The sequence below is a fragment of the Sparus aurata genome, chromosome 17, assembly GCF_900880675.1.
Source record: "Sparus aurata chromosome 17, fSpaAur1.1, whole genome shotgun sequence".
In the NCBI taxonomy this organism is placed as follows: domain Eukaryota; kingdom Metazoa; phylum Chordata; class Actinopteri; order Spariformes; family Sparidae; genus Sparus; species Sparus aurata.
The window spans coordinates 25082803-25096233 of NC_044203.1; the positions used below are offsets into that span (position 1 = coordinate 25082803).

Genomic DNA, 13431 nt, shown 5'->3' on the forward strand with positions numbered 1-13431 from the left:
ATCTGGTGTGTAAGCGGTCGGCGTTGACTGATGCTGGCCTGTAATTGACAGCGTGTAACATGTCGGAGGAGAGGAAAGGGAGGCATGGTGGGGGAGGCCGGCATGCGTGGCCGGGACGGAGGAGACAGGATCCGGGGGAGCAGGAGAGGAGGAGAGGAGGGAAAGGAGGGAGAGGGAGGTGGTGATCACCTGTCCCCTGTGACACCTTTGGCTCTGTCGTGCATTTTATGTATTATTATTCTTTATTGTTTCATGCAATTTTCACCGAAATGTACTTTTTTTTTTTAAACACCTCTCATGCTCGGAACAGCAGTGATCCCTCTCGTCCTCCTATATCCGCACAACCTATAATGATGCACCCTCCCGCGCTCAGGGGGGCTTATTAAAATGGAGCCAGCTATTAAAAGCAGCAGTGATGAGATAACTTAATTGCGTGCATGCTGGTATTAGCGCTAAGCACCTATAGGTGTCCACGGATCCCCTCTTGTCGGGGTCTTCATCACTTCCCAAGCAGGCCGGGTCGTAATGCACTGATCACCATCGGCATCATTATAGCCGGTATTATTAAGAGGGGGGGAAAAAAATCCAGAAATCAATACAGGATACCTTTTGCAGCGGTAGTGAAAACGAGGGAGATGGAGGGGAGAGGAGAGGAGAGGAGGGAGGGGATGGAGGCAGGGAGGGGATGGGAGGGGATGAGAGGGAGCGGGAGAGGGAGAGGGAGGGAGGTGCGGGGGTGGGGTGGTGATGTGTGAGTAGTAGCGGGTCCTCTCTCGCCTCAATGTTGCGGCCAGCCTAGTGGCAGATCGCTACAATCCTGGAGGGAGCCGGGTCGAATGAGCTATTGGGGTTCCCAATAATAACGGGGGACACACAGACAGACAAAACAGAGACACACAGACGGATGGACGGAGATAGGCAAGTGTTCCGATAAAAAAACAAAACAAAACGAAAAAAAAAAAACGGGAGAGCATAACCGGATTCTCTACGGCTTTTTTTTTAGATTCTTATTCCTGTTGTTTGAAGTGTTTTTTTTTCTTAAATTATTATTTATTAACCCGCCGTGTTGGTTTGTTTGTTTATTTATTTATTTATTTATCTATCTATCGATTGATTGCGTTTTAATTACTGCCTTGTGACAGAAGCGCGAGGGAGGAGGAGCATCAGGGCCAAGCGCGCGCGTCGTGTTTGTGTGAGTGTGTTTGCGTGCGTGCGTGTCTGTGTGTGTGCGTCCTGTGTAGCCTTTACCCCCCCACACCACCACCACCACCACCTCTCCTTCTTCTTCTTCTTCTTCTTCCGCCACTTGTTTATTATTTATCTGTTGATGATAGCCTTTAATGAAGCTGTTTTTAAATGCGCTCGTGACGCCGATCCGCTGCCCTCGCGCGAGCGGATGAATGTCTTCTATCTATATGTAGCCTTCATGCAAAAAGGAGAGAGGAGAAGGAGCGCGTGCAGCTAGAGACCAAATACAATAGATCAAACCAAATACTACAGAAATCCAAATAAGACTTTATATATATACTACAAAAAAAAAAAAACTCCGCTGGCCTTTTTTTTTACAGAGTCTCGTCTCGTTTCTATGTACTATCATTATTTACTGTGCTGTTTTAAAAAAAAAGAATTTGCAAAGCGAATACCAAAGCTACAGCCCGGCCGGTGATGCTACACAAGGAGCGGGCTAGCGACTGTTCTCATGCCTTTTCACACCTATAGGAAACATTGCTGGTGAGGAGCGAGAGGACAGAATAAGCTCCCGGGCCTCTTTTTATGTTTACTCAAGGAGAACGCTTTAGCAGAGAGACGCAGGTGCATCGACAGACAGGTGACACGCAGCCTTTTATTACCGAACTACTACAATAGGCCTGTAATTGTAACACAACTTTTTTTTTTTTTTTTTTTTTTTTTTTCCTGTAGCCGGTTAGAAGTGAGCTCCGATCTCTCCCCGTCTATCCGTCTGTGTGTTAGTCTGGACCGCACTCAAGGGGACCATCCGGCGTATATGTTTCTATGCACATTTACACCAAAACTGAAGCCACACATGTAAATAAAAAAAGGGAAAGAAAAGAGAAAAGTGCGTAGCCGGGCTACATGTGTACACACAGCTCTCCATACCAAATATCCCCCCGAAAGCTGTCTACCAGAGAAGCGGACGAAGGCGCACAGAAGCTCCAGAAGAGGACAGAGCTGATAGCAGTGCTACTTCTGTCACATTATTTGCATCAAAACAAGAAGCCGGAGGAAGATCATGTTTGTTCCCTTGCCGGTGCCGTTCGTGTTTCAGAGAACTGCCCCTGACCTCAACGCCTGGCGTCTCAAGTCCCCTCTGGCTCTCCGCTCCAACTCCGGTAAGACATCTTTTTTTTTTTTTTTTCCTTCCCCCTCTCTCTCTCTTCTCCCTGCTACACATCCTCCATGTCGGTCAGACTCGGGCTCGGCCATGCAGACCCGCCCCGCCTTTGCACGGTGCCGATGCGCTTGCAGCGGGGAGAGCTGTCGGCGCACACACCCACTTGGACACGCACACACACTCCTCCGGTTCCTGGAGGCTTTAACAGAGTCCTTTACAATCGCGGGGCGGTTGCTCGATTCAAAAGAAGCTTCCCAGTGCGCGCCGGAGAGTCCAGACTGATTGTGAATTAAATGCGTAAAATGTCCCGTTTGTTTTTCTGTTGTTTTTTTTTTTTTTTTTGCTGTCCGTTCTGTGGAGCGATGCGCCACTGTTCCACCCGTGTGTTGCCTCGTCTCCACGCCGCCTATGTGTTTCCTTTCTCCGTGTGTTTTTCTTCCCTGTCTCCGTCCCCATCCTTCCCCTCTCCTCCACTGCCTGCGCCTGAGCCTCAGCCTCCGTCTCTCCCCAACTAGAATCTCGGCAGGCAGGGAATATTCATGCCAACTTATCGATCCTGCGGAGATCGATTCCTGGGCCGGTGGAAGCAGGGAGAGGGGGAGATAGAAGGAGAGAGTAGGTGCACGGAGGAGTACGAACGTACGAGAGGAGAGAGGGGAAACGGCGTTATTCTCTCCTTTTTTTTATTTCACACTGCTTTGCGATTGTGTTTTATTCATGTAGATGATTTGTTGGTGATTCGGATTTGAGCTTGACGAACACCTCCGGCTCGCCGCGGTGATGTGCTTTTGCCGCTTAGGAGAACAAGGCTCGCCTCTTTGTAAACACCACTGGATATAGACTTCCAGAGACTACATCTCTCTGTCCCGTTGCTGCTCGGCCGCTGCACGGTTGAAAGCGGAGGAGCAGAGGGAGTGTGGAGTCAGGGAGGGGGAGGGTGCCGGCTGGGGCGCCGTCTGCGTTTCATCTGCGCTGAAGCGGAATAAAAGGACGCATGGTGGGAGCAGCCAGCCTGGCTTCAGTGTGTAACTGAGTGTCGCTGTGAGAGAGCTCCAGCTCAGTCCAGCTTCGACTGTTTCTCAGACATGCAACAGCTGCTCAGCCCTATCCCCCCTCTGCATCTTTGGAGAGGGAAGGATGCTCTGGCTCTAATGTGTTTTCTGTCCTCTGTGTGCGCATTGAAGGACTGCAGCGTACAGGCGAGTGAGGGAGTATGCCCATAAGGGGTCAATGGGCTTTTTCAGTATTGAAGTTATTCACTAATGCATATACATACAGCAACTTGCGTATCAGGACGTAATGGTGCGTAAATGTGGCTGGTGTGCACCTTAGCCGGTGGATGGGCTCTTAAAGGGCCAGGCACACCCCCCTCCAGCACAGCTCCCCTCTTATTTCCAGATCAGTTCAAGCCCATTTGATTCCATAGATGCCAGGCTTCACCCTTACTCCACATACTCAGTCAGCATGCGACAGTGAAAGGTGACGGAGGGGGAGAGAATACGAGTGTAGAGGGATGAGAGGGACCTGTTACCCTCCATATCTCTAGAGATATACGCACAGAAGAGGGGAGAGGGGTTGGAGGGACGACGAGGGGAAGGAGCAGGGACCCGGGGAGGAGGAGTTTTCGCGCTCCGCACGTTGAAAAATGGCGAATGTCAAAATGAGATAAAAAAAAAAATGAGGAAAGGGAGAGCGGGAGAGAGAGAGAGAAGATGGTGAAAGTAAGAGTAGATGACAGAGTGAAAAACGAGGAGGGAGAGGAAAACCCAGTTTGAGCTTGAGAGGTGAGAGTAAACCTCGGATGAGCCATTATGTTGCAGCGTCCCGGGCCAGGGCCGGCATCTGAATAAGCAGGCTAACTGATGGGACGTGTACACAGGCTGCTGGATCCCTTAGATGGTGGGATAACAGTGATTTACAATGTTATGCTGATTTTAGTCCATTTTGATAACACGGTACAAGGTGCTGTCCTTTTCAAACTCAGTGGGTTTGTCGCTTAAAGGGTGCGAGGTCAGCTCGGCATCACAGGACTGAAACAGGACGGTGCCGTTCTTTCTTCAGGAATTGGTGGCGGCATCACGTGAAAGTTTTTTTCTACTCGCAGAAGAGTCGACACACCACATAGGTGCACTTGTTGTGCCCTTGATCTTTAATCTGTCCGCTCACAAGGAACATTTAAATACCTCCACTCAACACACACACACTCATACACACACATGCACACACACACACACACAGGATTTTGCGGGACTTGTAGAGCTCTTGACTCCGGCTGTCAGTTAAGTCCTCTCTTTTTGACTGGTGGTCGGAGCTCCTTGACTCCTTTGAGTTGGAGCTCTGTATGGGGTCAGAGGTTGGAGCAGGCGTGTTTGACTCAGCCACACCTGACCCCTCTCTGCCCCTTGTGTTTTCATTCTCTTTCATGTTACAACAGGCCTCGAGCACTCATGCACAACCCCTGTGGGGGCTCACGCACACACGGTCATGAAACAGACGGACCATCGTATAGCATAAAACGAGCACGTTAGACCGTTTTCCACCTGGATAGCGAGCTGCTCTAACAGATCCAGGTTTTGTTCTATTTTTAATGGCATTGTGTCTGTGAAGGTACAGGTCAGGGCCACTGCTATGTGAACTATGTGTGTGTATGTGTAGTAAAGTGGTTTGTGGAGCCATCAGCATTAACTGGTGTATGAAAGTTTAATGGGACATAGAGGAGAAACCACAGGTTTCCCACACAGCGCAGGACTTGATATGATATTATATGATGGGACATCAAGGGGACTGGAGACTGCTTTCTCTCTCTCTCTTTTTCACACACACACTTACACAAACACCTACATTCAGTTCATCTCAGCTATGCACCTTGTGTCACACACCATTAACCACCATCTCCTACCATATACTGTCTAACTCTCACACAGACACACACACCCCTCAGATTTTTGTCTTTATTTTTGTCTCTGAATTGAAGACAGAGTGAGATTGAGCATACATTTATTGATATTTGTCTTCCTCATAACCTTTCCTGATCACGTGAGGCCAATCAAACAGTGTATTCCAATAAAAAGGTTTAGTCTTTATCCATTAATCACCCTGTCTACAGTTCTGTGTCAATTTTTCCTGCGTACTTTTAAGACATTTCTACATGTTTATAGGGCTCTGGCACATGTTCTTCCGTGAATACATGATGTGAGACCATGCATGCGCTTACAGGAAGAGCAGACAGAGTGTGTGTGCATGTGTGCACGAGCGTGAGCACACGTGCAAACTAGTGTGTGTAGGTATAGATCGGTTTGTGGAGGGGAGCGTGCAAGTCGCAGTGTTAACATGATTGCAAATGACAAAATGTCAACCTGGGTTTGTTAGCAACATAATGGGGAATCAATAGACACGAGAAAGATGTCAATACTACATGCTTTATTGCATTAAGCTACCTCTCTCCTTCTCTGTAGCCCTCTCTCTCCTCTTCTTTTCCCTTTCCCTCCCACTCCCTCCTGCTCTCTGTCACAATACAATTCTCTCTCCCTCCTCTCCTCTTCCAGTGGTAGTAGAATTAGATTGCAGTATATGAGGCAGCCAGAGGGTTCTGAATGCAGCAGGCAGAATGCTTCAGGAGCTAATGGGTTCGGCTATTTACGTATGTTAGGTGTACGTAGATGCCCCCGACACAGTTTCACAACACACGACAAGGGCCCAAAGGAGCCGCAGCGGTGACGTCTTGTGTCTGACTAATGCGTTTATGAAATGAGGAGCGCAGCATTTAAAAAAAAACCAGCTCCAGGAAATTTGTTAAAAGTAATCATTACTAAAATCATCTGGCAACAGAAAAAGTCAATATCTCATAATTTCTGAGCATGTAATTGACTGCTCTTATGCACTTTAAGTGACAATATTCTGTTTTAAATCGATACATAACATTTGGGAATTAAACCTTTTACACGGTTTTAGATTAATCCAAACAAATCCCTGTCTCTAAGTGTGCAACGATAACACTGTGTGTGTTATAGCGAGGTTTGAAAATTCCTTTTAATCCTATTAACTGTTTACCTTTTTATGGATTTGCGCAGGTGTGCATATGCTCCAGTAGGTTGTATTTATATATAGCTTGTGGATGTGTGTGTGCACGTGGACTGTTGTGTGTGTTGGTTGAGACTAATGTAGTATTAATGCTGATGAGGCCCCACAGCTCATTAGCAACAGTGAGTGGTATTGAGTTGCTCCTGGGGACAGGGACACACCAGGACACACACACACACACATATATGGTACATCCTCATCAGCCATTAGCGTATTAATAACCATGAAAACACACACACATTTTTGCCAAACAATGACCTTTACCCATATGCATGCTCTGACAAAGACTCTCGGAGCATACAGAGCGAGAAAACATGCAAACGTATTTATCTAAAGAGCCTTTACATTAGCATACCTTATTCTTGAGTACACACGTACGCGGACTCACACACACAGGGATAATTTTGTGCACTTGGTCGCTTGTGTCCAGTGAAATACAGCCCAGCATTAGTCCTAATCAGAGGCCAGTCGAGCTGGCCACTTAATCAGACCTATCACCTGGCGAACACACACAGAGAGGGATGGATGGGGTGTGTGCGTGCATGTGTGGGTGTGTGTGTGTGGGCAGTTAATCAACACATCAGCAGGAATAAACACATACAAACCACCTGACTCCATTCTGGGTATTGATTTATACCTCTCTCTGTGTTTTCTTGCAGCCTCTCTCTCTTTCTCTCTCGCTCGCTCTCTTTCAGTAACATACAGAAGATGCGCATACTGAGAACTCAAGCATACTTGACCTCTGCATGGGGGACATCCTGTTGTACTGAAAGAGTGTGTGCGTGTGTGCGCGTGTGTGTGTGGACGATCGGTCAGTGGTGGCCTGGCTGATCAGGCTTGGAGTGGGCTTCGCTGCACGCCGCCAATCACCCACATCAGCCTAGGCAGTCAAAACAAGCCTCCGAACTCCCGCTGACCATATTGAACACTTGATTAGCTGATTTTAGTGCCTTTTTTCACCCAAGATTGCCTGATTTATTCAAAGAAACAGCTCAGAAAAAGAAAGGCTCTGCTGCACACTCCTTACATTCCCATGGTCGGAGGGACCAAGCTTCGGAGCAAAACACGCAACATCTGGGCCGTCTTATATGCCGAGATGACTGCGGTCTCATAAACACACCAACAATGTGTTATCGCCAGCCGCTGTCCTTTTTTTTTTTTTTTTTCTTTCGTTGTTGATTGCTGCAGGCTGTCACCTCTGGCACCCCGCTCATGTGCCAGTACATTTAGATAATAAAAAAGACCAATAAAATCCAGAGGTTTGATTGGGTGTCTCCCCTTAGCCCAGAAGAGCGGACGACTAAATCAGGGGTCCTTCTCTCCATTTCATTTAGCTGATAAGATTTATGATAATGAAGGGGTCCTATTAACCTTTGGGGTTCCACTGCTGTCCTTCAGAGCGAGGGTGGATGAGAGTGCTCACCGATCGGGGGGTTTCGAGGTGCAGGCGGCGAACATGTCTCGCTATAAGCAATGTCACGTCATCGCAAAATGCACCCTCCGGAGTGCTTAGACACACACACACGCGGTTCACACACACACACACACACCTACACAACGGAGACTCTTCAGAAGCCGCGCAGCCCTTTTGAGAGAGTTGAATGCATGTTTAATCTCCCTCCTCTCTTTCTCTTCTCGGCATTTTCTCTTTTCTTTATCCCCTCTATCCTTCCTGCTCTCCATCCTTCTCTTGGCAGGAGCGCTGTGTTCTGAAATTAATCTGTTGTACTCCACCACCTCTTCTCCCGCTCATTCCCTTGTGCAATCTCTCTTACTCTGCCTTTCTTTTATAAGTGCATGGGTCCCACTCGTTTTCTTATTGCTTGTGAAAGCAAGTGCTGGGATATTAGAAAAAAAATGCTCAAGATATGATTGATTTTAAACGTAAAGAACATATTCCAATTTTTTTTCCTGTCTCAATTTACATTTTAGATGTGGATACACCTCCAGAGCAGCTGCTAATTGCTAATTACATCTAACCATGCTGACAATATTCACTGGTTGTCTGTAAATATTAGGGGGCAAAGAGAAAGGGGGTGATGACAGAGGGAGGCGTAAACCCCTCCTTCTTCTGTACAAGGGCTGCACCCCTCTGTCCCTTTGTCTGCTTGTAAAGGGGACGAGGGAGGAGGCGCAGAGCGGGGGGCGCCGAAGGAGTGACTAAGTGACCTCTCTCTCCCCTTTCTTTTGACGCTCCAATGTTCTGTCCATTTTGTCGTGCACGTCCCTCTCCCTCCCTCCTCTTTCATCTTCTTTCGTTCCCCCTTTTTTCAGCCTGGTTAAGTCGCCATGGCTGTTGGCCTCGTATGTCCTGTCCTCTCTCCCCCGCTCCCTCCCCCTTGCTCCCCCTCTCCCCGCATCTTTGGCAGCGGCTGCCTGGTTGCCAAAGTGTCTGTAGGACACATTAAGGCCCATAAAAGCCTAGTCTGCGGTCGCTCTCTTAACCACCAGTCAGAGGTAGTGTACAAAAGTGACTTTAAATGAGTCTGTGATTACCCTGGAACATGGAGAGACGCTGAAGTGGCCAAGAGAGTGTGAGACAAGGCCGGAGCGTCGGAAAGAGGGGAAGAAAGAGCCGCTCTTGGATGTTTCTTGAGTCTCTTAAGGAAAATTGAACAGAAACGAATATTTGTTTCTCCCACAGCTAAGAGCTAAAAAGGCTGAGTGGAACGAGCGTTGAAAAGTTGTAAGCTGAATTTCCTGCCCCCCCCCCCCCCCCCCCCAACAACCTGCTTGGGCCCTCCCCTCCCCATCATCCCTCTTCCTAATTGGCCACATGCTGCCTTGAGTGACAAGTGTAATCATCAGTCAAATTATGATGGGGGGAGGAGGTGGAGGCCAGGGGAGGTGGGGGAGGTAGAGAGGAACAGCAGAAGGTGGTGGGGGGGGTTGAAAGGAAGTGCTTTGATCAGAGATAGAGAGGGGGTGAGCGGGCAAACAGACAGAGCGACATGGAAACCTGCTGTCCACACACCTGCTGCTTCATAGATGGGCAACATTAGCATCCCTAGTGTACCATTGAACATCACACACACACTTTCTTACAGCCCTCTGTAACCCCAGTTAATGGGAAAAATGTGTATTGATTGTCGTTAAGAGTGTAAATAGCATTGACCTTGGACTTTTTCATTCCAAACTGAATAGCAACAAACCTCCTCTGCTGTTGGTGCGATTGCAACACAGACTCGAACAATGAAATCACTGGGTGTGGTAGCAGCGTAGACTTTGATTCTCACTTGGCCAGGCCAGGTCTGTGTTATATTTGGATGTACTTTGTTAGCAAGAGCAGATGTTAGCTCTCCAGCCAGCTAACGAGGTTTACAGTAATTAGGAGTGCTGATGAAGCGCTTTGATTCTCCGGCTGTGGCGGCCCGCTCATTAGCGGCTAGCTAGCTAGCGCTGCAGCAGGCGCTCCAGTCACATCCTATTAGGCGGCTCAATGTACACTCTGAATTAGGAGCGGGAGATTAAGTGGAGATGAAAACTGTCTGCGTACACACAGATAAACGCACACACGCAAGCGGGCATGTGCGCACACACAGACACACACACAGACACACACAGACACACACACAGACACACATAGACTGTTTGAAAAAAATAAGACCAGCAAAGTCCACATACACTTGCTGTTATAATGAGGTCAGTAGAAGAAAATTCCTCTTTTGGAACCAACCAAAAATTGAGTAAGATACTAATTGGAGCCGGTGTTGCACTGAACATCCCTCCAACATATGCATCGTGGTGTGTAAGAGCCAAGTATTGAAAAGCTTGTGTGAGTGTCTTTATCAGAAAAAAAAAAACAAATGCAACAAAGAGGAGGGGAACAGAATCACATATTTTAAGACAGAAGACAAGTTTGTGCATGTGTGTGCGCATGAATCTCCCATTATCAAATCAATTTCCCTACGCTTCCTCCAAATTACAGACAACAAAAAGACAACCTTGAAAAATTCTCCAAAACCCTTTTATTCCCATCAGTTCTTCTCCTCGCTTTTTTCATCAATACTTCCGACATGCCCCTTTCCCCTCTCTCTCTCTCTCTCCTCGTCTTTTGTGTGATGGAGTGATTATTGAGGACGTGGCTCCTGTGTTTAACGCTGGTTGATGAAGTCTGCCTTTGTCTGTCTGTGCTAACCTGTCGCAAACGGGACACCGCTTATAGCAAAATCAATACACAGAGTAGAAGATGGAGAGAGAGAGAGAGAGAGAGAGGCCTGGCAAGGGAGGTGGAGGAAAGAAAGAAGCGGGGAGGGGGCGGAGGGGCGTTCGAAGGTAGATGAATGCAATGAGAACGAGAGAGAGAAGAGATAGAGCAGGAAGTGATTGGAAAGAAAAAAGGAAATTTAAATACTTGACTCCACCGCTGCGGAAAGGCGTTGGCGTCGAATGGTTGGTGTCACTCGTGGCGCCTCGTTGTGTAGAAATCAGGGCATTTATATGTATGTGTTTGTTTTGCCCGTGCGTGGCCTTGACCGAGGGGGTGGTTGTATCACTTGCGGTGTGTGCATGTGATTGTTTAAGTGGGACATCCCCTATCTGTGTGTGACAATCAGCGTGTGTGTGAGCTCCTTTTGATTCCACTCCCAGGAGTCGAAGCTGGTGTGAAGAGGAGAGGGGAAGCGACAGAGGGACGAGGAGAAGGACGGAGGAGGAGAGAGAGAAGCATAGGATGGGGAAACGGAGAGGTGTAGGGGGTGAGGAGGAGGAGGAGGAGGAGGAGGAAGAGGAAGAGGAGGGGGCAGCAGTTGTGTGAGAGAGGCACAGCTGGGAAATGAGAAATGCAACCCCCCCCTCCCCTGTACACCACCACCTTACACTCACACATACGGTGCTCGCGCACACACACACACACGCACACACGATCCCCATCTCTTTATCCTCCCCTCAGGAAAGAAGGGGTGGAGGTGGAGGTGGAGGAGGGGGGTTGAAGGGAAGGGAAGGGAGAGGCAGGGGGGATAGGAAGAGATGGAGAAGGGGACAGATAGGGGCATTAAAATTCATGGCCTTTTTTTTTTATTTTCCCTGCTGAAAATCAATAGTGTTTACTATGAATGAGTGGAACAGTGGACAACAGTGGTGCCGGGGGGACAGAGAGAGACAGAGAGGAGGAGGAGGAGGAGGAGGGAGAAGAAAGGAGAGAGAGAGAGGGAGAGGTAAAGAGGAGGAGGGGTGACTTTATTGCGATAGGCAGAAGCACCAGAGGCCAAGGTTAAAGACCAGCAGGGGCAGAGAGGCAGAGGGATGGAAGCACTAAGTAAATTCAGTTGTCTTCTAAAACAGACATACTGCCCTGTAAATGCATATTTACTACCGGCCATTATAAGAATGTAATGTAATTTAAATCAAAATGTGCCCCCCTCTGTTCTGTAATGCTCCCTGCTGTAATACCGGCTGTTTGTCCATCTTTAACTTTTCTAACTTTTCTATTCCTCATTCCTCGCTCCAGATGACTCCACCTTTCAAAAAAAAAACTGTGTGTGTGTATTAATTGGCAGCCCGCGAACACCACCGGCCCTCTTACAAACAGACAGCAGACCCACACACATAAACACACACCAGGCCAGTTCACACTGAGTTGTTCAGCAACCCTGACCCCGTTTCCTGCGGCTGAAAGCCTAGAAGTTCAGGATGGCTTACCAGTGTTTTGATTAAGCACTGCCTGTGTGTCTCACACCACTTGATCAAAGAAGAGAAGCAGTGTGTTTTTATCTTTATTTTTTCCTCTCCTTTTTTTTTTTCAAAGTTTTTCGTTGGATGTGTGGCCACTACATGCTTCATCGCAATCAAAGCTTTTAAAACAGTTATGTCCTTTTTTTTTTTTTTTTTTTTTTTTTGCCGGGGAAATGGATCATTTACGGCCGCAAATTGCTGCTTCTAAATTACGGAAAAAGTTTTGTTTTTCTCTTTTCTTTTTGAGAGGAAAAATAGGCTGTATCTTGTTCCCGCTGTATTTCTACATGTACGGTATCAGATTCTCACCATGGAGTCTTTGGGGTTGTTGTGCGTGCCACGAGTGTGTGTGTGTGTGTGTGTGTGTGTGTGTGTGTGTGTGTGTGTGTGTGTGTGTGTGTGTGTGTGTGTGTGTGTGTGTGTGTGAGTAGGAGTGCATGGCTACCTTGTGCGTATAAGTCCCCGTCATCGTGCACACACTAGTGCGCTCCTGCATTATCGTGTGTGTGGATGTGTGTGTGAGTGTGAGAGCTATGCAGGGGGCGATATATATTCAGGCAGCTCATGCATTATGGAGAGTTCAGGTGAGACCGTCTAAATGTGAACTGCCGGTATGTGGAGGGTTCAGGGCCAATCTCAGCGAAGCCCTTTGTATTCGCATAGCATCTCCATTTCAAATCGGCCTGTCAAAAGCCAGCGTCATGTTTTATTCAGCAAAAGATATTGATCACATATTATGCATACATACCGAATCTATATTGCATACCAAATCTCAGCCTTTGATATGTATATGATACTGCAAATAGGCTGCATGCAGAATGTAGGTGTTTGATATGTGCATAAACTCTGTACATCCATATATATATATTTCTTATTGCAGCTCCAGTTACTTGCAGTATGCAGTGATGTTGATCAGCTGATGTCTTGTTTTTTCTGGTCAAAGGAGAGGGCAGGAGTAGGCAAAGTGCATCCATTCGGCCGCCTTGTGTCAGTGTGTGTGTGTGTGTGTGCGCGCGTGCGCGCGCGTCAGTGTGGACTCTGCATCGTCTGCGGGGATGAGGAGAGTTTGCCGAGGTCAGAAAGGCACGTTGGTTCTTTCCCGTGGGCTTGGGCGTGTGTGTTCATCACTCCGATGCCTCAAAGGACCAAAGTGGGTGTTGTGTGCTAACTTCAATTTCTCAATCCACTTACCGAGCTTCTAGCTTCTTGGTTCGAAATGACCTCCAAGCACCCATATACATTAACAGCCAGGATTTCACTATACCAGCGTCTCTTTGTCCATCAACATGTTTTTCCATCAATAGTTCTCGATGTGTTAAACCGGA

General features: G+C 47.7%; 1 protein-coding gene across 2 annotated transcripts in view; it reads left to right on the plus strand.

The window, feature by feature from the left end:
• Nucleotides 1-757: 757 nt before the first annotated feature.
• pou2f2b (POU class 2 homeobox 2b) overlaps nt 758-13431 on the plus strand; it is a 44019-nt gene continuing 31345 nt past the window's right edge. For both annotated transcript variants that reach the window (XM_030394655.1, XM_030394656.1), the window contains exon 1: nt 758-2351. In XM_030394655.1, coding sequence (XP_030250515.1) covers nt 2252-2351 — 100 coding nt within the window. In that variant the 5' untranslated portion in view covers nt 758-2251. The remainder of the gene's footprint in view (nt 2352-13431) is intronic.